This window comes from Chanodichthys erythropterus, chromosome 4, assembly GCF_024489055.1.
Source record: "Chanodichthys erythropterus isolate Z2021 chromosome 4, ASM2448905v1, whole genome shotgun sequence".
Lineage (NCBI taxonomy): Eukaryota > Metazoa > Chordata > Actinopteri > Cypriniformes > Xenocyprididae > Chanodichthys > Chanodichthys erythropterus.
Genome location: NC_090224.1, coordinates 7,041,077 through 7,067,548, shown reverse-complemented (window position 1 = coordinate 7,067,548; position 26,472 = coordinate 7,041,077). Strand labels below are relative to the sequence as shown.

Below are 26,472 nucleotides of genomic sequence, written 5' to 3'. Positions count from 1 at the left end.
CACTGATCAACAGACAGCTGAGAAAGTGTGTTCTGTGTGACAGTGGACAATGGATTTTCTTATCTGCAAAAATTCACTGAAATACTGCTAATGTGACTGCTCCTTAATGCTTAAAAATGTACTTTGATAAAAAAAAATAAAAAAAATAAAATAACATAACCTACTGAAGTTACATAAATAGCATTTAACCTGACAGTATGCAAGGAATTTAAAACATAAAAGCATTGTGTACAGTGATATTAATAACAATATAATGACATTAGGCCTCATGTCAGCCTGACAGCTGACTCAGAAGTTACTTGATATCAAGGTGGATTATTCAAGCTTTTAAATTCAGAACAATTACATTGTTGTCAAAGAAGACAAACAACTAGACACTATTAATTGAGTTAAGTCCATCAAGAGCTGTACTGATACACTGAAATATGATATCAGTTTATACAATACAAAATAAATATCCTAAAGTGTGCAAAATGCTAAAAATGCCTCAAAATGCCAACACGTTTGTGTAACCATAATCTATGAGGTGTCTGCACATCAGAAACACCTCTTCTTTTAAACATTCATCCATTTCTTAACAAGCCCTCTCTTTCCTGTCATCTTACAGATGCTCTGGCAGCCTGCTTTTACGTGCCAAATGACAGCGAACAGGGGCAATTAAATTGTTCTCAGAACTAGTTTGCTACCCGAGGGAGTCGGGCTGTGGACAGACTCTGGCATTTAATTAGCGCAGGCAAGGAGCAATATAGAGTTTTATAGGTTAAAGAGGGACAATATCAGACCTTCCAAAAGAAGGAAGTGTCGGAGTTTTGGGTCAAAAAGCATAACATGAAAGAGTTTTGGATATTTGGTCCAAGCGTTTTCATCTCAGCATAGAATGAAGGCATACATACATCATGTAACCACATTACAGGTCAACTACTGTAATGTTGTTCTAGTACCAAGAAACCAACATATAATGTATATCATGAACTGGGGAACATAGCTGGATAAACTGGATAGAGGCAGTTGGACTTTGACCTAGAAGTTGACTCCATAAATCACGTCAAAAACAATGGTGTTCTAACTAGACTGCTGAAGTGAAAATATGTCTATAACTATATACTAACTGAGCATGCATGTAGCTCACACAATAAAGCATGGTGATAGCAACATCAAGGTCATGTGTTTAATTCCCAGGGAATTAGGACTGATAAATCTACTCGCTTTAGATAAGAATGATTGCATAAATGCAAATGAACAAAAATATCAATATCAAGATGAATATATATTTTCGAGGACCTCTAAACATGATATATAAACCTCTTTTAAAATACGATGTGCCTGTAGTCCCCTTTTGTATTAGTTTGTGTTCTCTTAATAGGGGCTTTCGCACCAGAGGAACCTTTCATAGTTCCTAGAACTACTGGCTAAAGTTTCCGGATTTTGCTGTGTTTGCACCGCAGGAACTAGGAATGATTTTAGTTCTAGGAACTCCTATTGGGGGAACTAAATTAGCTCCTACTTCAGAGTAGGGTCTAAACCAGCACTATAGGAACTATCAGTGAAGTAAGTGTTCCTTGATTGGTCAAATGCATGTCAAACATGTCAAGCATGTCTTCTCGAACATGGAAAACAGGGTTGTGTTCTTTTCTCTGCCTCGATGATATGTAATACTGAAAGTTGTCAGATTTCATCTCTTAGCACCACTTTTTTGCTGTTTCAGTCGTATACATTAAGCGTTTACATTACATCTCCGTTATCATGAAACCCACTACACACAACAAACACAACTTCGATCACGGCATCCTCCATCTAACCGGTTTTCAGCTTTTGTAAACGCCGTGCTTAAAGGAGCCATATAATTGAAAATTGAATTTACCTTGGCATAGTTGAATAACAAGAGTTCAGTAATAAATAACAAGGCATAGTTGAATAACAAGAGTTCTCATTTGTTTAAAAGACATAACACCGACTGTGACGCAACAGTCAGGATCATATTATATATATATATATATGCCCCCAATATTTGCATATACCAGGCCATGTTCAAGGCATTAGACAAGCCAGTATTAACGTCTGGATATGTGCACAGCTGAATCATCAGACATTGTGCAGGTAAGCAAGGACAATAGCAAAAAATGGCAGATGGAGCAATAATAACTGACATGATCCATGATATCATGATATTTTTTAGTGATATTTGTAAAATGTCTTTCTAAATGTTTAGTTAGCATGTTGCTAATGTACTGTTAAATGTGGTTAAAGTTACCATCGTTTCTTACTGTATTCACGGAGACAAGAGCCGTCGCTATTTTCATTTTTACACACTTGCAGTCTGTATAATTCATAAACACAACTTCATTCTTTATAAATCTCTCCAACAGTGTGTAATGTTAGCTTTAGCCCCATTAGCCATGGAGCACTATCAAACTCATTCAGAATCAAATGTAAACATCCAAATAAATACTATACTTACATAATCGCGTACGCTGCATGACAAAAACTTTGTAAAGATCCATTTTGAGGGTTATATTAGCTGTGTGAACATTGTTTATGCAATGTATTACAGAGTCGCGAGCTTGGGGGTGCGGAGCGCGAGAATTTAAAGGGGAAGCAAGCTGAATTGGTGCATATTTAATTATGCCCCAAAATAGGCAGTTAAAAAGGGGTATTTTGAGCTGAAACTTCACAGACACATTCAGGGGACACCTTTGACTTATATTACATCTTGTGAAAAAGCGTTCTAGGGCACCTTTAAAGACGCCACTGTCGGCCACTTCAGAGTTCCTATTCCCGGTGCAAATGCAACTAGGAACATGGCCCGGGGGAGAAATTAGTTCTCGGCGAACTATCCTAGTGGCTAGTTCCTATTACTATTTGGTGCAAAAGCCCCTAATGCTGATAATATAAGAGCAACACAAACAGACAAATACAATCAGGCCATTAAATTTGTCTCCTCTGATATAATATTTGCAGCATTTTGTAAACAGCAATATTCTTAAAATTGTCTTGACTAAAACTTCACAAGACAAAGTTTGATCAAGCATGTGCATTTGCTAACTATAAATTCATAAAATTGTAAGATCTAGATGTGCCAAGATTCTGGGGAAATCTGATCAAATTTTAACTCCGTCTCCCCAGTAATCAGCACCAGATCCATTCAACTTTAATGATCAGATAACACCATATCACTGCTAAACCTGCATCTGAGCGACAGTAACATGGAAACTTAAGAGTGGTGACTCCCTAAAGTCCTTCGAGATGAGCTAGCTCTGCCTAGATATCAATGAGAGACCATTCAAGGGATCCATTATTCATAAGACTAGTACAGCGGCGATGACACCACCTGCCCTGACCCACTGAGCTGGATGTTCTGTGCCAGTCAGCAAGCATTGAGAAGTTGTTGTGCGGTCGGCTTACCAAAGATAAACATTTGGCTAAACAGTTGTAGCCAACAATGCTGGCATGGGTAAAGAGTTTCCAACCAAGTGTCAAGTGGAAAGAAAGAGCACTGAGCACAACTGATTTAGACAATCTAGGATGCAGAGACTTGACTAATGATGCAAAACATGATATAGTGAATAAAATGGTCATGCTCCCTTCCTAAGCATGAGATTTTTTGACTTGAGAGGTTGCAAGTTTGAATCTTTCTCAAGTAATTATCTTTTTTTAAATAAATAAAAATTGTAACTAATTGTCAGTAAATGTATATCAGTCAGTAATAATAGTGACATACTTGGTTAAAATCACTGTATCAGAGACCAATGACTGAGACTAGGAGGATAGATGAAAAAACTTTAAAGTTCGTATGAAAATAAAATTCGCAATAATTGTATTGTGAACAATTAACCCGTGTATGTGTTTAATCATTTTAATTAAACCCCTCGTCTTTCATACAAACAAGAATGCATTCAGATCTGCCTCAATCCAATCAATATTGATAAATAATTGATAATCTTTTTACTCGGATGTACATCACAATATGAAAGAAATTATCTGGCGCTTCTTCCGGTACATCACAACTTTAAAACATTTCGAATGATGTAAAATGGTTAAGTAAAAGTGTAATCGCAAATGTTTAGGGGTGCTGACTCCTGAGATAATCTAACAATGCTAGGAACGTTAGCAATTTCAAAACAACCACACCTAGCCCGAAAAAAATAATGGAAAAGATTTATTATAGTACCAGTGCCACAAATGGGTCATATTTTACCTGAGAAGGTAGACTGCTCGCTCTATGTCATTCAGATCTTCATCCACAGTGAGCTTGTCAATCTCTTCTGCAGTCTGCAAATTGGGGAAGCAAGATGACAACTTTAAAACCTGGTCTTGCTATCTGCACTCAACCAAACAGTACTCTAATAAAGAAGGAAACAAAAGTTATTAGCATAAAATGTTGAGCGTCTCCAAATCAAAGTCGAAAATTCACAAAAGTAGTGCATCTTAAAAAAAGAATGGCCAGTAATTGGGCAAGATTCCATTACAGATGACTCAGCCAAATATGTGAGGAGGCTGCAGGGAGGCAGGATGCGAGGCAAGAGGGACTGCGTGGGAAGAGATAGTGTGGGGGACGGGAGCCATGTGTAGGAGCCTAGTCTATTACTTTAGGGCTCACATAGCCACGATGCTTTTCTTTGGAACCTCCCCATTAAAAAAAGATAAGGCACAGAAAACACCCGCCCCCTCTGTAGGCGTTGCATTATTCCCGCATACGTGATGCTGAGAGATGAGAGAGTATCCTTGCTTAACTTCACTGCTGCCAGGTACATGATTGCACAACACGACGTTCACACAATTGCTACCGCTGTACATGAAGGAATTCGAGGTAGTAATGTGAATAACGTTATGATTTTAAGTGGAAATCCTCTAATCCGCAGTGGTGAGGCGCGAGAACGAGGAGGCGAAGCAGTGATGCGGACAGCTGACAGAAACTGCGTCACTCAGCAGACTGAAGTGGGCAACCCCCGTCCTTCCCTAAGGATGCTAGTACAGTTACTACTTCAAATAAAGATAATAGATTGCATGACGCGATAATGTCGAAAGGTCGTGGCGCGCGCAACAAAATAAGCGACAACGTCAAAAAGCGTGAATGTTTTCCCTGAAGAAATCATCTGTAGCGCACTCTTAGACATAAGTGTTGAATCATTAAATTATCACAGTATTGTATGGTAAGCAGCCAATGAATACGATACGAAACAAACAGTTTAGTCATTTATTGACAGATGAAAATGGCATACATACCTTCAGGCTCCTGCGTATGGGTCTCTCGATGAAAGTAAGGTCCTGCAGGTCATCTATCTCTCCAAACAAACTGGACTGACTCGGTGTCATTTTCCTGACAAACATCTGTCCTAAGTGTCTTCGTCAATGTGTCAGACGCGGATGTCAAAGTGCTGTCATTATTGTGGTTCCTTGACAGTAAATGACTGATGTCTTTGATGAAGAGAGGATGGTCCTCCCACGACAATCCGTTCCACTGGTTTCAAAGCTTGATCTATCACTAATTTATTTGCGTGGTGTTCAATTGTTTGTGCAGTTTCTACACGCGCTTTCAGCTGACGCGCGTGCGCTGACGGCACATTGTAAGGGATTCCTGCGATAAAAGTGTTGCTAACTTTCCGAGAAAAAGATGGATTTTGTGTGCGTTTCCCCACTGGAGCAGCTCGAGATGTCGAGTGCTTGTGTGGTCAGCGCGTGCTGGTGATCAATAATAAAATCCTTCCCCCGCTGATGGGAAAACAATTCAGATATGGCTGTTGTCATATGAAGAAGAGGTCCCTGATGTTCCTGGTGGGTGCTAAATGTAAGATAGCACTTACATCAGCAGATAGCGTGAACTACATTTGCAGTTTAACCAGGTCGCACATACCTGTTCACCTGCCTCGGTTGACGTTAGCTCGCTAATGATAGGTACGACAACAAAGTTGAAGAAAAAAAGGCCTGTCGAAAAAGCTCCTCTCCAGAAAAGCCGTGCTTTTAGCTTATTTCATACCCATCTCAAGTAATCCTCTGTAAATCTAGCTCAAATGGTAAAAGGATCATTTCATAAAAGCTACGTCTTTTATATTGTGGATGTGCTAGCAAGCAGGAATATTCAAACCACGCAAACGCACTGCACCAACTAAACAGGTTTCCATGGAGACAGCATGCCACAGCAGCTCTGAGCGGTTGGAACGTCAGAGCGTTGAGTCGAAGTTCGTCATCGAAAATGGATTCAGAACAGCACAACTATCGAATGGTTTTGACCGTCGTGTTGTAATTGATTACGTTCACTTACGGCATAATATTCTAAATATGGTTAATTCCGGGTAAACCTTCGGCTTAGAAGTGTGACGTTTTACTCATTGTGTAAACTTGTTAACCAGTGCCTAGCACAGTAATTCAGGCAAACACATAGAACACAGTGTGGTTACTTGGGCACTGCATTTTTTTAACCACACTAAAACATTGCAAAAGTGAAAACTACATTAATACTATGTCTAAATGACCACATTTACACAGTAAAAATGAAAAAGAAAAGTAAAGTTGCCACCCTTTTTTACTTTGCATTTTTACATTTTATTTAAAGCTGGCAAATGAAAATTGCCACATTTACCTTGTCAACAACTGCAGATATTGCAGTCATTAAAGTCACCATGAAAGCCCTCATAATCTTTAATTAACTTGCCTCTCTCTTGCATCAACATTTCTCTTTACTGGTGCAAGGGTCACTCACGTGAGATCACAGCAATAACAAATCTCAACAATCCAATCAATTCCCAATGCACAAAATCATGTCCTGCCCTATGTTGCTCTTTTTTCTTGTTCGAGAAGCTTTTTTACTCATATATTCATCACAGTAGGGAAGAAAAGACTATTGCAACTTCCGTTTCAACTGCAGTCTAGTCCATTTTGCAGTACAGCTGTTAAACTGCAGGTGTATTATAAAAAATTAATTGCAGCATTTGACTGAACTATAGACAGAATGTATCGATATAAACTTGTATGTCTTTCAACTATAAAATGTAGTGTCCTAAATTGCAGTTGCACTACACTGAACTTATTTGCACTGCAGCAAATGCAGTTAAATTATGGGATAGTCATATCGGAACTGCAACTGTTACACTATACAATGGACTTCAAGTACGCTTTATTGAAATGGTTGTACTGTATACAACAGTAGTAAATCATTTTAGCAATTTTTTTTATTGTGTATAGCACAGCATCATATTACTATACAAAAGTACACATTTAACCATATGGCTTAAAGTAATGCAATGTCATTGCAATTCATTTTTGTAAAGGATAAATATTTTGCTGTCAGGCTCATCAGACTCAGTATTGTTTATGTATTGCTGTAAAACAGCCATAATTGGGCTCTTCCAAGTGATGATACAAATTAATTGGCACAAGTTCTAAGTGGTAAAGTGTCAGTCTTCAGCATCCAAAATTGAGTCAGTGAAATGTCTACTGAATTATCATTAACTCTGTGTTGTAGAACTCATGCAAGAGTCTGGATATTTCACAGACCTATTTATAAGCACATGTTGCTACAAGCACATGTAAAGGAACTAAATGTTCCTTTGACCTACAGAAACCTTCACTATCTTTTTTATATCCCTCTTGGATAACAGTTCATATCAGGTCAGCTGGAAAGGTTAAATCTCCCTACCACTGGGATCTCAAAGAATCCATGCATCCCCATGACTTAAGTTTCTCATATCACTGCTAGACTGACAAGTCAACTGTTCATACTCCTCTCAACATGTGCTGTCTCCGATATCTGAATGTCTCTCTGAATATATCAAATTAAATGTCCAGTCATGACTTCATATGATATGTCTGAGGGTCTCTTATTTCTAGTAAAGGAAAGTCCTCACTGACTTAAGTGACCTCACTGATTCAGTGCCTCGAATTCGTCCAACATTAATAAAATATTACTATAAATGAAAAATCCATGGCAAATTTTATTATACTGCATAATCTATATTGTAAAAATTGTAAATGTGGAGTTGTTGTTACCTTGAGCTATTTCTACCGGAATTACTTTAGTCGGTTGATTCTCTCAGGTTGATTTTGCCTTTTTAAATATATTTTGCCTTCACTAAACCAATGTATTTAGTTTAGTTATGTATGAAAAAGCTTACTTATTATGAGAGGAGTTCTGTAATGATTTGTATTGCTAAGTTTTGTTAATGATCAGAATAATGAGTGCGAATAAAAAAAAAAAATCTTAATCTCATAGGTAAAAATTTAGGCGTTTGACATATTTTAACCACATGGTGGTGCCAATGTATTGATTTCATACATTAGAAACCAGTGGGAGTCTGTACAATTAAAGGGATAATCCCAAAAATGAAAATTCTGTCATCATTTACTCGCCCTCATGTTGTTCCAAACCTGTATAAATTTCTTTGTTCTGCTGAACACAAAAGAAGGATGAATGTAATCAAGCAGTATTTATTTTCCCTACTATGGTAGTCAATGGGGGCGAAATCTGTTTGGTTACAAACATTCTTCCAAATATCTTCCTTTCTGTAGAGCAGAACAAAGAAGTTCATACAGGTTTGGAACAACTTAATGGTGAGTAAATGATGACAAAATTTTCATTTTTTGGGTGAACTATCCCTTTAAATTCATGCATTGGAGCTTAAATTGTAACATGTTTACAACAACAAGCTGATGTAGTTTATTTCAATAATTTCTAAATTCAAAGCAGTCATCTTATTTTGAATGAATAAATTAATTATTGAAATAAATTATTAATAAATAATATAAATTTGCCTATAACACATTAAACTAATACTGAATGTGTTAACCTTACAGCTCTAGTGTGTTAAAGGATAAAACTTTGAGCATAGATAGTCATATAACCAAAAGCACTTGCATACATACAGGCCACGTTCACACAGCAGCAGAATACGGTTGTCAGTGCTGTATTTGAGTCCTTAAAGGGATAGTTCACCCAAAAATTATTATCCCTTTAATACGGTTACATTCACACACAGAACGGTTATTTACGGGAGTGATAACTGCATTCTATAACCGAACTCAGATCCGTACATTATCAGGACTCACAACCTCATTTTCGGAATATTCGGGCTGTGTGAACGGAACCGTACTGGACAACTAGTTGTGTCACGTCATACAGTGCAAGAGAGACGATCTGCTAAGGTGTTTTGTGTGTGGTTTCGCTTTTAGTAATGTACTGTGACAGAGATGTGAGCTGTGTGTCATCTGAAGGTGTTAGATCCAATCACTGTTCTCCACTGGAGCGGCTCTCGTCAGTTTTGTGTTTCTATTCCAAATTCAAATGCAGTGTCGTGCCTGTGCATCGGTTAAAGGTGCTAAAGAGGATGTTTTGTTTTATACATTTTTGCAATATTACTTGAAACTGTCTTTACTAACTGATAAAAGACTATTTATTAGGTGAACTGAAAGGAATAATAATAATATACATCATCTGTGCACGAGGTAGGGCCTTAAAAACATCAGCCAATCGTTTACACGATCATCTCATAAACGATTGGCCCTCTGGCTTGTCAATCACTGCCATGATGTTTCTTGTGTGAGACGTATGCGGCTGCGCGCTCCGGTAACTTTCCACACTCTACAGGCGCAGCATGCAATGTTTTTGTCAGGAGACAGGAGTAACATCTGCAGATTATGAGTTACCTGCGGTGAGTCCATAATGAATCCACTAACACGACACAGCGAATGCCGGTGGTAAACACTCGTGTTCCAATACTCGTGCACGAGTTTTGGGAGGCGTTCCCTCGAAATGAGCTGTGAAGGAGGGGGGTTGTTCTTACGCATGCGCTCATTTCAAAAACTAACAGTCTTTGGTTTCTCAGTCGACGAAAAGATCCTCTTTAGCACCTTTAAGGACTCCGCGTGTTTACATGCTGCTGTCGGTGAATTAAGTTTTGATGGATGAACTTGGGGTTCTACGGAGCCCCTAAAGGGATGTGGTGGAAGGAAATTTTAAGTGCTGGTGGAAAAAAAATTTAGGATGGGAGGAATTATTTTTTTCAAATCTTTTGCGTTCCCTCGCAAAACTTTTGCATTCCCCCGAGAAACTTTGCGTTCGCCCGCAAAACTTTTGCGTTCCCACGCAAAGTTATAATCGTTCCCTTGCTGTGAGCTCGGACAAACACTTCATCTTTAACCCTTTCGCACGTAAGTTTCAAATATTCTGGCTGACCCCCCAGCGTGAGTTTTTTTAAGGCGACTGTTATTTAGAACGTATCACTTTATGGTTTCCATGGTGACGCGTCATTGCTTGTTATGTGACACACCGCAGCACTGTGAATGATGATCTGCTTTCATTAAATTTTTCCTTTTTATTCAAAGTATTCACAAAATTGTTAACTATAGCATGAAATATCTAATATTCCGATTGCCAAATATGTGCAAGTGGATGTGTTTTGCTGTTTAAACACCTTTATACCGATCACGTTAGTTGAGCCATATGAGCGATGGGCGCCGCCATGTTAGTTTGCACCGCGCAGAGAATCGGATTTGTTGGATTTACAACACGTGAATTTATCCACTTCTCCCGAAATACATGAAAGTAAGTGTGCCGGTGAACTGGGGAAGCATAGAGTAAGCATTTAAGTTACTTTCACAATGTGTATCTGATATGAATTAAATGTGTTGTCAAGTTATAATGGAAAGGGTTGTTATTTCCGCTTCATTGTGTATTTTACAAACTCTAAATATATTGTTTTGTTAGTACTCATGTGTATTTAAATGTCTGAAACCTGAAATGAACATTATTTTGTTGAAAACACTGAATATATGTGATATATGAAAAGCGCTGCGCGCGTCCGTCTCTGGTTTAGCGCCAGTTAAAGCGCGCACGCACATTTGAATTTTGCAGTTGATCTCGTAATGCACTGAACGTTCTAATCACACCGGTGTGATCGTACGCTCCTGGGGCCAGCCAAGACTGATCACACCGGTGTGATCGTACGCGTCAAGTCAAGTCACCTTCATTTATATAGCGCTTTTTACAATGCAGATTGTGTCAAAGCAGCTTTACATTGATAATTGGTATATAATTTTTCCTTTTAAAGAATAGTGTCAATGCAGGCAGATCAAAAGCACTGTTGAATAAATGTCAAGGATACTGAATGTCAAATTAAATTAGGGCTGCACGATTAATCGTATTTTATCACGATAACGATATCTGCTTCTCTCGATTGATTTTAAATAATCGTCATGCTATTGGCCCGCTCTATGAAAATGAACATAATTTGGAAATATTGGAAGTAATATTAGGAATTTCACTGTTTTATCTTTTGAAGTTCCTAAAGGTTTTACCAGTTTTCATAATGTTGATCAGCTAGAAATGATTTTTCTTTGCTTTACGATTTTGCCAGGCAATTTGAATCTGGTTTGTCTTATTGCAAACAAATTGTGTTGCTTTAAAATCTAATGTGATACATATTACAAAGCTCTCACCAAAACCATGTTTTGTATTGATTTACCATCTAACAAAGTTATCATAGTTGGTTAAATTTAAGTCTTTGTGCAGGCCTTTTGGGTGAAGTGTAGGTTGGTAAAGAACTTGCAAAATAGCCATAGTTACATTACTCTTTTGATAGAATAAACATGATTAATAATCGTGATTATAATTTTTAGGAAACTGTGGCACTGGCATCATCGTGTTGATGATGTCTTCACAATGGATGATCTAGTCGACTCGGTCTCTGCTGATACAGGGCTGCGTTGTGGTTGTGTCAAGACACCGGTCCTCGGTCTCATCTGGAAACGGCCCCGAATCCAGTTGACTACGGTAATCCTCGGGATAAACAGAAAGACTAATATTAGCGTAGATGCCATTCTTTTTCTGATGTAACAAGTACATCTGGTGTTATAGGAAGTGTTCCCGGTTCCGGCTGAACTAATTTATGCAGCCTAATAATCCTTTAACGGATTTGAAAAAATAAATATATAATGTTTTATGTGTATGCCAGGTTAAAGAGATGCGTTTTTAGTCTAGATTTAAACTGACAGAGTGTGTCTGCATCCCAAACAATGCTAGGAAGGTTGTTCCACAGTTTAGGTGCCAAATAGGAGAAGGATCTACAGTACCACCTGCAGTTGATTTCGATATTCTAGGTATTATCAGCTGGCCTGAATTCTGAGATCGCAATAAACGTGAAGGACTATAATGCATTAAGAGGTCGCTTAGGTACTGGGGGGCTAAACCATTTAGTGCTTTGTAAGTAATTAACAAGATTTTAAAATCTATACGATGTTTAACAGGAAGCCAATGCACTGATGACAGAACTGGGCTAATATGGTCATACTTCTTAGTTCTAGTAAGGACTCTAGCTGCTGCATTTTGTACGAGCTGTAGTTTATTTATCAAGCGGGAGGAACAACCACCCAGTAGAGCGTTACAGTAATCTAACCTTGAGGTCATGAACCATGCGTTCATGCAACTAACTGTTCTGCATTCTTCATTGAGAGCATATGTCGTAGTTTAGATATATTTTTAAGATGGAAAAAAGCAGTTTTACAGATGCTAGTAACATGGCCTTCAAATGAAAGATTGGTATCAAAGAGCACACCCAGGTTCCTAGCTGACGATGAAGACTTAACAGAGCAGCCATCAATTGTTAGACAGTATTCTAGGTTATTACGTGAAGAAGTTTTTGGTCCAAAAAGTAGAATCTCAGTTTTTTCTGAATTTAGTAGTAGGAAATTACTGGTCATCCAATTTTTTATATCAGCTATACATTCTGTTAATTTTGTGGATTGGTAAGTTTCGTCAGGGCGCAAAGAAATATAGAGCTGAGTATCATCAGCATAACAATGAAAACTAACGCCATGCTTCCTAATGATATCTCCCAAGGGTAGCATGTACAGAGTGAAAAGCAACGGTCCTAGTACTGAGCCTTGCGGTACTCCATATTTAACTTGTGATCGATATGATATCTCATCGTTTACTACTACAAACTGATAACGGTCAGATAAGTATGATTTGAACCATGCCAATTCAGTTCCACTAATGCCAACATAGTTTTCTATTTAAGGGAATATTGTGATCGATAGTTCCAAAAGCAGCACCAAGATCCAGTAACACTAATAGAGAGATACAACCACGATCTGATGATAAGAGCAAATCATTAGTAACTCTAATGAGAGCAGTCTCAGTACTATGGTACGGTCTAAATCCTGACTGGAAATCCTCACAGATATTATTTCTTTCTAAAAAGGAACATAGTTGCGATGAAACTGCCTTTTCTAGTATTTTTGACAGAAAAGTAAGATTTGAGATCGGCCTGTAATTGACTAATTCTTTAGGATCTAGTTGTGGTTTTTTAATAAGAGGTTTAATAATAGCCAGCTTAAAATTTTTTGGTATGTATCCTAATGACAAAGATGAATTAACAATATTAAGAAGGGGATCTATGATATCTCTTTCAATAGCTTAGTTGGTATAGGGTCTAACATACATGTTGTTGATTTTGATGATTTAACAAGTTTAGACAATTCTTCCTCTCTTAAAGCAGTAAATGAAATGAATTTTTCCTCAGGGACACTACAATGCAATGTCTGACACGGTACTGTAGTAGACGGTTGCATGGTTATAATTTTCTCTCTAATATTATCAATCTTGCAAGTAAAGAAGTTCATAAAAACGTTACTGCTGTGATCTTTGGGAACATCAGAAGTTGAAGCATTATTTCTTGTTAATTTAGCCACTGTATCAAATAAATACCTAGTTTTGAAAAATAGGCAGATCTGGCAGTTTTTAAGGCCTTTCTGTACTCAATCATTTTCTCTCTCCACGAAATGTGAAATACTTCTAGTTTGGTTTTCTTCCAGCTACGCTCCATTTTTCTGGCTGCAGCTTTTAGGGCCCAAGTCTGCTCACTGTACCATGGCATTGGATTAAATTCCTTAATCTTTTTTAAACGCAAAGGAGCGACTGAATCTAATGTGCTGGAAAAGACAGAGGCAATTTCTGTTTCTGTTTCTGTTGCAACATCGAGGTTTTCTAAGCTGTCTGGTATGCTAAGGCGATGAAACTGATCAGAAAGGTTATTTATAAAGCGATCTTTAGTGGTAGAAGTGATGGTTCTACCATATTTATGGCAGGGAGGCAGTTTAGCCTCTTTAACTAAATGTAGTATACACAAGATAATGATCTGAGATGTCGTCACTCTGCTGCAGAATTTCAACGGCGTCAATATCGATTCCATGTGACAATATTAGATCTAAAGTATGATTACGACAATGTGTGGGTCCTGACACGTGTTGTCTAACACCAATAGAATTTAGAATGTCCGTAAATGCCAATCCCAATGAGTCTTTTTTATTATCTATATGGATATTAAAATCACCAACAATAAGGACTTTAACTGCAGCTAGTACTAATTCTGATAGAAAATCAGCAAATTCTTTAATAAAGTCTATATGGTGTCCTGGTGGCCTGTATACAGTAGCCAACACAAATGTCAACTTACATAATGTTAAGTAAAGCACCATCACTTGGAAGGAATTATATTTGAAAGACTTTTGACTAATACTGTATTACAGCAACACCTCCCCCTTTTCCTTTCTGTCAAGGATTGTGTCGATAATCATAATCTTGAGGGCTAGACTCATTTAAAGTAATGTAATCGTCTGGTTTTAGCCAGGTTTTTGTCAAACACAGCACATCTAGATTATTGTCTGTGATAATATCATTTACAATAAGTGCTTTTGAAGAAAGTGATCTAATATTTAACAATCCAAGCTTTATCATTTGTTTAGAATTATTATCTCGATTTTTTATTTGTTGAACATCAATTAAATTTTTTCCATTAAATGGGTTTGGAAGTTTTTTGTTTTTATTAATTCGGGGTACAGACACAGTCTCTATGTGATAATATCTAGGTGTAAGAGTTTCTATGTGTTGGGATTTATTTATTTTCTGTAACGTGAGGCAGCTAGCAGACAGTCGGTTTAGCCAGTCTGTCTGCTTCCTGACCTGGGCCGTAGTTTGTCATGTTTCAGCTCTAAGACTATGTGCCATATTACTAGAGAGAGGAGCAGCACCATCCCGGGAGGGGTTAATACCATCTCTTTTCAACAGGTCAGGTCTGCCCCAAAAACTTTTCCAATTATCTATGAAACCTATATTATTCTGCGGACACCACTTAGACAGCCAGCCATTGAGTGATGATAATCTGCTAACTATCTCATCACTCTGACAAACAGGAAGGGGACCAGAGCATATTACTTCTCCTGACATTGTACTTGCGAGTTCACACACCTCTTTAATGTTAATTTTAGTGATCTCCGACTGGCGAAGTCGAACATCATTTGTGCCGACGTGAATAATAATTTTAGAGTATTTACGATTAGCATTAGCCAGCACTTTTAAATTTGCTTTGATGTCAGGTGCTCTGGCTCCCGGCAAACATGTGACTATGGTGGCTGGTGTCTCTATTTTCACGTTCCGTGTAATAGAATCGCCAATTACTAGGGCACTTCAAAGGGTTAATGTCCCGCTGGATGGCAGTAGTGTTTCAGTCAGCTCCATACATTAATAATAACTTAATAACTTCACTGTAACACACTGTACTGTCACCAAATTTAGTTCATACATCACTGCTCTCCTGCTGGTTAGGTACTACAACACTTAGTTTGATAAGAAAAAAAAATGCTTAAATAAAATAAAACTTTTATGATTATTAAATAAAATCAATAACTTCACTGTTATTAGTAAAAATATTAAATAAATTGAAAGGCCATCAAATCCAGTAAGCAATTATCATGAAAAAGCTGTTGTATGTATGTAAGCTGTGTACCAACATCATTTGTGTAAAGAAGCTAAAGTTTATGTGCTACTTGCCAAACTAAGTGTTGTAGTACCTAACCAGCAGGAAAGCAGTGATGCATGAACTAAATTTGGTGACAGTACAGTGTATTACAGTGAAGTTATTGAGTATTTTTCATAATATAAAATGAGCAAAAGGGTTTTGCACTTTTCAGACGTCCCTTCAGACATGTATCTCCGCCGCCTCCACCAATTTATTATAAAGCATATTTGAGGAAAATTGGGTTGTTGTAGCTTGTTGTCTAGGTTGCTATGATTGGAAGTAGCTGCATTTGTGTTTTAACAACGTTTAGCTCACAAGTTATTGATCTGGGAAGCTCGAATCTGTGAATATTTACTGTACTGAACTGCTTGACATAAGAACTGACTGCATTTCTTTATATTTGAGTCCAACAAGTTCAAACTCTAAGAGCTGCGCATTATTCGTGTGCATTATTAACATATGTTATTAACTGAAACACTACTGCCAGCCAGCGGACATCAGACATTAAAGATGAAGTGTTTGTCCGAGCTCACAGCAAGGGAACGATTTTAACTTTGTGGGGGAACGTAAACATCTTTGTGAGGGAAGGCAAAGTTTCTCGGGGGAACGCAAAAGTTTTGCGAGGGAACGCAAAAGATTTGAAAAGAAAAATTCCTCCCATCCAAAATTTTTTTTCCACCAGCACTTAAAATTTCCTTCCTTCCTAATTATTTTTCCACCACCACGTCCCTTTAGGGGCTCCGTACGGTTCCAATGGTATCTTGTCACATCAAAATACTTTGACATGACATTATAATACTTTTCAGTTTTATGGACATCGCCATCTTTAATATTACGTTGGTCACTGTCGTTATGGTTACTATAAGAGAATATGGACTTGACTCGTTGCACGTTCATACAGGCAGTGTTCAGGCGCTACTGTAAGTTGCTGTGTGAATGAGACATTTCAAGTCTCACACCTGTAAGTAAATGCGGTTGTCAATCCCAAAAACTGACAGTGTGAACATGGCCACAGACTATTCCTTGCTGCTTAAATTGTCATCAATATAACTTTGAATTCCACCAATATAAAGACAGAATTGCATGTTTGGATCAAACGATGATCATAAGTATGGTTTATTATCATCATATCTACCTTCAGATTTCATTATTACTTGCACTGTTTTAAGCTCCAAACCCTTCGTTGCCACACCACTACAGATGCCACTACCAAAACACATGAGTCATGTAATAGGACAGGAGGTGAGTGTCCATCTGAGATGTTTACAGAGTCACAGAGAGGTTTCCAGCACATGAAAGCATTCAGAGACAGCTGTATCTGAAAATAGGGTCACTCAATCATAGAGAACATAATGATTTAACTATAAAGAAATGTGACTGTAGATTTGCAATGCATGTAGAAATTTGTATAGTGGTCATCATAGGACACAATGTAAATCTTTACAGCAGATTATTATAGAGAGTATGATGTTCAAATACAATGTACAAATAAAAACAGCTATTATTTCACAGAAGCACATTTATATATAATCATTCACATTATATTCCTTTCTGAATAAACCCTGTTCTGCAAGGTTTACACATGGATTATCATTTATAGCAAATGTTTAGAAATTCAGGGTTAAATGTTGCTTTCTAGTTTAGGGGAAAGGTGATTTTACCAGTTTCAAAACCAAAGTAGAGCAATCCAATACTAGTTCTGCTGTTCTTCCTGTTTTTTGGCCCATGTGCAAAAAAGATCATGTCACATCTAGGCAGACAAGCTATAATGAATCACATGCAAGCCAGGCAGATATATTTATAAGATTATCAGTTTGTTTACATCGTGACGTAGAATCAGACTCTTCATAAAGCATGCAAGAGCAGCTGTCAAACAGAGGAAGGAGCAGAACGACATGCACACATTCAACCTAATAATTATCGATATCCTGCAGAACGGTAGGTGGATTTTTTAATAGCAATGAATTATAATGTTGATGTTAGGAATTATGAAACCTAAGAACTAAGGGAACTGGTGTGCAGTTGAAAAATAGATTTTATTTATTTATTTATTTATTTATTTATTTATTTATTTATGTTAATAACCTTGTATTTTAATTAATTTTGAAGCTAATTTTTCTTGACAGTTTGTGTGATGGATTACGCCTACAGTATTTTTTCTGTCAAAATTTCTGAGCATTTTACTATCACAGGTGCAAAATGGCAGTAGCCAGAGCAACAATGGCTGCTTCAAGGACAACAAATGAAGACCTAGAGGACTATAGTGCTTATGGACACATGTCTGAACAACAGCTGCTCCAGTTAGCTATTGAGCGAAGTCTAGCAGATACAAATTTAACCCCATGGCAGAATCGACAACTGCATACCCACACAGAGCCAGCTGGCCCTACACAAAGACCACAATTCATCCCTAACTCGGCAAACCCCCCAGAGTGATTTTTTTTCCTCTTGTTATGCACAACTATGCTTTAAGTAAACAATCGCATACAAAAATCACTTTTACATCTCTAAATAATGAAACTTTGTTGATGTCCTTCTTTCAGTGAGAATAAGTGTGCCAAAATCAACAGAGATTTTCAAGATCATTACTTCAGTAAGGACAAAGACAAGGTGATTGCCTGGACAAGGTACAATGGACATCTGCAGGTCACAGTGGAGCCTGTGAAGTGAGTGGCAGGAAAGATCTCATTCAAGTGTGTGTGTACTGTTGGTTCCGATTAGCAGCAACCTATTACTGATATTAAGACCAACAGCACAAGTGTAATACTACTTTTTGATAATAAGGTTGGTCAATAGCTGTGTTTTACTCATGATAATGACTGCTTCACCCAATGGTTCTGTGTATCACTACACAATACCCTTAGCAACCACTCTTAGCAACATAAACTTTATGTTCTCAATTGATATTGTTCATTTAAGCTTACAGTATTATGTAGAAGAGTGTTGTGAAAAAGAGATTGAGTGAGCGAGTTTATTACCTGCATTCAGATTTAGCATTTTCCTTCAGGTCAGTCCTATGTTCATAATAAAAAATCTGTCTGATGTATTATCTTGTCCTTTTAACAGTTAAGGGGTTTTCCTTGACTGACAGCACTAAAGCATTGTTCAGTTGCGTCTTGTTCCGTGTTCACAACAATTCTTTGTCTTTTCAATGTAAAAGTCTTCACTACTGACTGACACACATAAAGACAGTCTTTGCTGCAATCTAATGGCGTAATAATGTAACTTCTGTTGCTGTTCACGGTCAGGGACTATTTTTTTCTGGAAGAAGGAAGGCTTTTAGTGAAAGTTTACTTCATGAAAGTTGCATTGATACATATTTTTGGCTTTAATATTTGTATTGTGTGGTAACCGTTTTATAATAGGAATAAGGTACTCAAGGCTAGTGATGTGTGGTGAATAAGTCATGGCTGAAGGGCGTTGTTAGACACAAAGTGGAAGCGGACTTATTCACGATGCAGCACAGCCTCAGTACTTTATTGCATACTTACTACATTACAGTTAGCAGTTAAAATGCATTTCCGAATTAATCGCACATCATATTGTTTACTTCATGAATGAATCAATGTTTTTGAATGAATTGTTTGAATGGCTCACTCCGTTATGCCAACTACTGGCATAACGGTGTAACTTACAATGGCGAAAAGCGCTATCGTGCTCATAGATTGAACTGTCCTATTCTTAAGATTCTCTTATTTGTTCTTTCAGTGACATAGACCCTTTTCTCACAGCCATTTGGAGAGGAGATGCAAAGGTTCTAAGAAACATCATTCATTTCAAATCTAAAAATCTTGATGAACCCAATAAAGAAGGTTGGATACCGCTTCATGAGACTGCATACTATGGCCATCTTGAGTGCCTTAAAATTTTGCTCAGAGGTGATGAATAAATCAATTCCGAATTATGTCCAATCCAAAATCGCATTCACAAAAATCACAGTTGTATCCCATCTCTCCCACAGCCAAGCCAGATACAATCAACAAACGAACACACAGAAGTCAGACACCGCTCCTTCTGGCTGTGGGTCGCAAAAATGTTTCTTGTGTGAAGCATCTCTTGGAGCAAGGAGCTGATCCTAACCTTGCAAATAACCAATGGGAGACACCGCTGCATAAAGGTAAGCATATTTTAGCATGATATCTCTCAACAACTGCACAAATGATCAGAAAGAGGTCTAAACCATCACTGTTGATTTATACAGCATGCGAGAAACCTAATGAAGATATTGTGGAGCTTCTTTTGAAATCTGGAGCTTCACCAATCAGAGCCTGTATTCAAGGTGGGACTCCACTACATGAAGCAGTGAGGAACAAAAACTTAGAGATCTGTAAGATGTTAGTACAAGCAGGGGCAAAGCTGTGTGCCAAAAATATTTATGGCATTGACAGTCTGTTTACGGCTGCTCAGTGTGATGCTGTTGATGTGCTTAACTACCTAATATTGAAAGGTAAGAATTTTTGTAAGGTAAGACAAGAGAAAAAAAAAAAATCTATTTCTTACTTTAATCTAGTAGCATTAACCTAGTTACCTATTCTTTAGGAGGTAATATTAATACCCAGGCAAATGACAATGCATCTGCATTGTTTGAGGCTTCTAAGAATGGTCATCATGAAGTTGTTGAGATCCTCTTGGCGAAAAGAGCTGATGTTAACAAAGCCGACAAAACAGGATTACTTCCTATTCATGTTGCAGCAAAGAATGGTCATGAGAGGTTAGTAGGCCTATAGTATATAACAGTTCATTCCATACTTATATTACACAGCTCTTGAGATTACTTGAACATGATTGGTTCTGATTGAAAGCTGCGATTCTCTGATTGGTGGAGCTTTCTTTGCAGAATCATGGGTAATGTAGTTTTTCACCAGGAATTCCACTGTTAATTATATATATATATATATATATATATATATATATATATATATATATATATATATATATATATATATTCTCTTCTTAAACCTGACTGTTGCAAAAAGGTTGTGAAATGTCCTTCATTCTTATAACAGTGGTCTATAGAAGTATAATTTGCAGGCCAGGGTTATCATCAAAGCTATATATATATGATTCATCTTTGGACACACCACACTCACTTTTCACATCGAGGGAGTAGGATTTGATGACGTCATCAGAGTTCGCCATGCCTTGGCTTTTGGTGATTTGACGCCACTGCACTCATCGGTAATTCGCTCTACTTTCATGTCTCTCTTATCACGCCACAAACAAACGTAACTGCCAATACCGGGCATCTCAGCTATTGAAAATTACCTTGAAGAATTTCAGTTTTAATATTACTGTGATATTGCAGTGTTTTCTTTGTTGCTGGGATGATTGCTGTGTACATTGTAAGGGACTATTTTTTCTTAGGGGAAGCTCTATGATAATATAGCCTATAGTTAAAATTATAAAATGATTTTGAATCATTATTTCATATTTATTATTTTATATTCAAAGTGTTTATTTATTTGTCAAATAGCCATGTCATAAATGGGATAATGTACATTTAGGCAATCATTATGACAAAATAAACCCCTTACATATGTGACCCTATCGGTTTTCTTTTAGGTTTTTATACAATTTCAAGGACTGATTTATTCATGAAGAAATAAACATCTCTCTCATCTTCCTCAGCATTGTTGCCATGCTAATCCCTAGAACTAACATGGTCAAAGTGAAATACTCCGGCATCAGTCCTCTTCATTTTGCTGCAGAACGTAACAGAGATGATGTCCTAGAAACGTTGATTGAGGCTGGATATGACGTCAATTCCATGCTGTCAAATGATTGGTCAAAAATGCATGAAGATCGCCGAAGCACAGCTCTGTACTCAGCTGTGGCAAACAGGAACGTCGAGGCAGTTACTATGCTGTTAGAGGCAGGTGCTGACCCCAACCTCGATATTTTCAACCCCCTGCTAGTGGCTGTGAGGAAAGGAAGTATGGAAATTGTGTCCTTGCTGATAAAGCATGGTGCTAATGTCAATGCCCTGCTGCCAACTCATCCCACCAGCTTCCCAGCGGTTTTGGTTTTCTGTGTGAAGTACATGTTGATGTTGAAGTATCTGCTGGACAATGGCTGTGATGCATTATCATGTTTTAACTGTCCATATGGCAGCAATCCTCATCCCCCCATAAAATTAAGACGAAATGGACGAGAAACAATATATTATTTAAATGATGAACCATCAGAACACTGTGTACAGGTAAAGAATTTTCTAGGAGATGATTTAACTGTGTTTAAAGAAAAAAAAAAAAAGTCTCTTTGTTTTCCAGTGAAAAACATTTTGAATAAAACTGTCTGTAAGTTTTGTATAATTGTTTATTTTATAAAATAAAATATAGTAAATAAAATCTATAATTTAATATTATTATATTTATATTGTCAATTCATTTGCATACTCTTACTATTTTCTGTAAAATTAAATTATTATTGATTTATTTACAGTTTTGTGAGATCATCTCTACTCCCTCAGTCAGCGAATGTGTGGGACCCATCATAGACACATTACTTAACTATGTGGGTCATGTTAAACTCTGCTCTAGGATAACTGAGCACCTAGACAGCTGCAAAGATTGGGCGCGTATTAAAGAGAAATCTGGTGAGAAATTTTCTAATCTCTTCATTTGCAGAACCTAAAATTATTAATTGAATTCAGTTTCAAATAAATGGAACAAAAATTTAAAACTAAAAACCTCTCTATTTCAGTTCTTCCTTGCACACTGATGCATCTGAGCAGACTCAAGATTCGTCAGCAAATGGGAATCCACAGACTGAGGCAAATCAATGCTCTTCCTCTACCAGGGAGACTACTCAAGTTTTTGAGTTATGAACAAGAAGCATTTGAGGATATCTCGTAGGGGTGTAACAGTATACAGAGGTCACGGTTCGGTACGTACCTTGGTTTTGGGGTCACGGTTTGGTACGATTTTGGTACAATAGAAAAAAATGGTCAAACTTTAGTTTTAGGGTCCAATTCTCCCTAAAACTAACTATTAACCATGACTTTTACCTCAAACAGCAAATTACTGCTTATTAGTTGGTTAAGTTTAGGTATGGGGTAGGTTTAAAGGATGTACAAAAAGGTCATGCAGAATAAGGCATTAATATGTGCTTTATAAGTACTAATAAACAGCAAATATACTAGTAATATTCATGCTAATAAGCAACTACACAATAGTGAGAATTGGTGTTAAAGTGTTACCAGAAAAAGCAACAAATCCACAATGCAGGTTTCTTTTCATTTATTTTAAACAGACAGTAGTCAAATGACAGTTTGTTCCAGTGGCATTTAGTCTCTCTGATATAGTTGGTACAGTACAGTCTTCTAGTGTACTAAGCAGTAAACAGAATGCACTCTTGCATAGCATATGTCATATTTTATGCAGGGCTGATAAAAACAGGCAGAAGGTATTTGGTCACAATCAGCTACAAAACTGAAAAGCACCTCTTGTTATAAAAGTACAAAATAAATAGAATAATGGAAAATAAAACTTGTGCATTTGGAGTGTTACAATTTGCTATAAACTATATTAAAACATTCTATAAAAATGAAATTTAAACATTCAAAGCTTAAGCCCAACCCTTCTAAACTTAATAATTTCTGCGTTCTGCTCCGTTTCACGCACAGTTGAGTGTACAAGCTTATCAAAGTATACTGTTTTGTCCTTGAGCGCAGAATGACTCATTAGTAGCATCTAGAGGACTTGTTTTCAAACTGTCTTTCGTGTATGCCTGTTCTTTTTTGCTCTTTTTCCTGTTGTGGCAGTTAGCAAAAAGCATTGCATTACCTCTCATGCCCCCTTCTGAGTGTGGATTGCCTGTGACTGGCTGTATTCGGCGTGTGATTGGATGAATACATGTACTGTTACACCCCTAATATCCTGTGATGAACATCATGCCTATTTTAAGTTTACAGAACATGCTGAATGGAATTATTTTGTTACAGACATAGGGTAATTGCAGATTAAAAAGCTTGAAATTTGTCATCAGAATAGACATCATTTAGCATAATTTCTGTTTGAACAGAATTCTCAATACATGTTTGTACATGAAAATAGAATAATATTTAAATGTAGTGTCAGTATATGACGGGCTGGGTTTATAGCAATTTGTAATATAATGCATAACATAATTTACTTGCACACTTAGACTTTATATAATGTAACTATAAGTTGATGTTTCTGGTTTTTAATCTGCCGTAAACACAATGAAATATTATGTGATGCTTTCTTATTCTGCTTTAAGATCATGAAGATGTACTGTACACAGTGTAGTTATTGTACATTTAATTTGTAAATTACTTAACATTGATGTAACATGTCATATTATAGAGCTTTGTGTAACTCACCAGTATTCCTGTAAGTTTGTGGTGTTCCTTTTCAATATCGTTCCCTCGACGTCGCGTCAGACTGATGCTATGGGAAAACAGCATTGCATTGCAATTGCCAATGGCATTCAAGCACACAAATTTGAGATGGAATTGCTCCCTACATAAGGCGGCACCTAATGACATTTCCTCTGAGTCTTACTCCTGCACAACGCAAGTCAGAAGCCTATCTAACACCGTCAAGTCATTGTTTCAAGAGGATGACACTTCTTCACCGCTCCCTATTCAGCATTCTGGTGAGAACCCGGAGAACTTCAAACAAAAGAAGATTTGCTTCCTATCTGCTTCTGTAAGGGACAGTACCAATGTTCCCTCTAAGCTGTACACGTGCAAGGCTACGCACTTCTTATGTCACATTCTTATGTAAAGAAAATTCAGTGAACAGGATGATTTTATTTTATTTATACTATAGAAAACAATTGCAGCAGAAGTATTGTGAATGGTCAAATGCATTTTTGAAAGTCTTGTGGCCCAATCAGCAGTTTTTTGTCAAGTGAGTTTTTTTTTTTTTTTTTAGTAAATAACATGGCTGTGAAAGAATAAGACCATTATTAGGAGGTGAAAAAAGTATGTCACTTGAAGGCTTCTCACCTCTGCACTGTCAGAAAAAAGGTATGGCACTTGTCACTGGGGCAGTACCCTAAGGTACAAAAGTCAAAATGGTACTAATATGCACTTTTAAAGTAATAATATGTACATTTAAGGCACTGATATGTACCATTTAGGGGTAAGTAAGGTTAGGGGTAAGTAAGGCAATTGCATTCACGGTGACCCGAATTTGATTCCTGTCTTGAGGTCCTTTGCCGATCCTGCCCCCCTCTATCTGCCCAGTGCTTTCCTGTCTGCTCTCTACTGTCCTCTCTGAATAAAGGCACAAAAATTAGGTTAGGCCCATAAATATAACTTATAACAAAAATATGAGCAAGGAAAGCCATTTGATTGTATTCTAGTAAAAGAGAAATAATTACACTGCTCAGGCAAGAGTTAGAACCAGCAAATGCATTTTAACAGGTTTCATAGAAAGGGAATGAGTGCCAAATCAATTGCTGTTGGAATAATGGTTGTGGACCAAATAGCTCAATACAAGAGTCAACGAAAGTACAATGTGAAATAAAACATCATCATATTTTAAAGAAGAGTGCCTTGATTAAGTGGAGGTGAATTGAATGGAGACAAAGAGTGCTACATTAATTTTATTATAACTTACACAAATAGCGAATTATCTAGACTACCTGGCCAATAAATGACTGTGCTATTGAATTTAAATTACTGTATTGATGAAATTGTAGAACAAAGTGTTACTAGGACTGTAATGCTTGCACAGCCATCCACTGCACTTCACAACACAGACACCTCAGAGGTTGGGTACCAGAGAATGTTTTCCGACTTTGAGGAGTTGGGTAGAAAACACAGTCATGTCACACAAACATCTTCCAAACAGTACTAACCCTGTATATTCCAGCATTCCAAGGCAGGAATTCAGCAGCCACAACACTTATTTTGTAAGTTATTTTGTACCTGACACCTTGGTCTCCATCAGAGACAACGCAATGTTGCAACATCAAGAATTCAAGATCCACAGGGGACAAATAGGAGACAGTGTGCCTGGCGTCTCAGCAACCTGTCCAAGCAAATAGATGAAGGCATTAAGGAAGGCTACACTGAAAGCGAGATAATCCGAGGGGTATTCTGCATAATTAAACCTGGAAATTTTAAAGATATGGTAATAAACAAGGATGACATGACTGTTGCAGAATTGAAAAGTTTTCTCCAGTCTCATCTAGGTGAAAGCAGCAGTACTGAACTTTTCCAGGAACTTATGAGTGCCAAGCAGCATGAACATGAGACATCACAGCAGTTCATGTACCGCATGTTGGGCCTAAAGCAGAAGGAATTGTTCTGTTCTAGACAGGTAAATGCGGACATCAGATATGACAACTACACAGCTCAGAATGTGTTTCTCCATACTGTTTCACAAGGCATCAGTCTAAAGCACAGTGATGTTCGGAGAGAGTTGAGACCTCTCTTCTCTGACCACAATGTTTCTGATGAAACCCTGCTGAGCTATATAATAAAAATCACAAGTGATGAAATCAACCTCAAAGACATCAGCAAATACAGAAACCACCCCAACAGTCCATGAATCACTTTCAACAGCCCACTTTCGACGTTCAGCATCCAACACCATTCCCACCATCTGCCATGCCACTGTACAAGCTGAACACGCAGATGCAGTCTCAGACCTAGTATCAACCACAACATCAATACAGGTCAAGATCCCAACCATAATCCTCTTCATGTAGA

The 26,472-nt window shown here is 37.4% G+C and overlaps 2 protein-coding genes across 5 annotated transcripts in view; one reads left to right on the top strand and one right to left on the bottom strand.

The window, feature by feature from the left end:
• ppp4r4 (protein phosphatase 4, regulatory subunit 4) overlaps positions 1–26,472 on the bottom strand; it is a 52,303-nt gene that overhangs the window by 21,803 nt on the left and 4,028 nt on the right. For 2 of the 4 annotated variants that reach the window (XR_010894954.1, XM_067383891.1), the window contains exons 1-2: positions 5,224–7,559; positions 4,196–4,269 (exon numbers count right to left, since the gene is read on the bottom strand). The exons of 1 other annotated variant lie outside the window; for it this stretch is intronic. Coding sequence is in view for 1 of the 3 variants with exons in the window: in XM_067383891.1 (XP_067239992.1) it covers positions 4,196–4,269; positions 5,224–5,328 (179 nt within the window). In the remaining 2 variants the exon portion in view is untranslated. Of the gene's footprint in view, positions 1–4,195; positions 4,341–5,223; positions 7,560–26,472 lie in introns of those variants that run through there. One more of the 4 variants, XM_067383892.1, reaches the window with a different exon arrangement.
• asb2a.2 (ankyrin repeat and SOCS box containing 2a, tandem duplicate 2) lies at positions 17,644–25,297 on the top strand. The gene is made up of 10 exons (XM_067383889.1): positions 17,644–17,723; positions 17,978–18,217; positions 18,329–18,451; positions 19,494–19,663; positions 19,747–19,902; positions 19,987–20,232; positions 20,325–20,496; positions 21,414–21,984; positions 22,227–22,380; positions 22,488–25,297. The coding sequence occupies exons 2-10, from the start codon at positions 17,985–17,987 to the stop codon at positions 22,637–22,639; spliced, it is 1,977 nt and encodes a 658-aa protein (XP_067239990.1). The 5' UTR covers positions 17,644–17,723; positions 17,978–17,984; the 3' UTR covers positions 22,640–25,297.

Bases quoted from the DNA above. Each gene is read 5' to 3' on its own strand.
- asb2a.2 (XM_067383889.1), top strand. From the start codon at position 17,985: ATGGCAGTAGCCAGAGCAACAATGGCTGCTTCAAGGACAACAAATGAA. The intron at 20,233-20,324 runs GTAAGAATTTTT...CCTATTCTTTAG, and splicing joins TAACTACCTAATATTGAAAG to GAGGTAATATTAATACCCAG. The intron at 21,985-22,226 runs GTAAAGAATTTT...ATTTATTTACAG, and splicing joins CATCAGAACACTGTGTACAG to TTTTGTGAGATCATCTCTAC.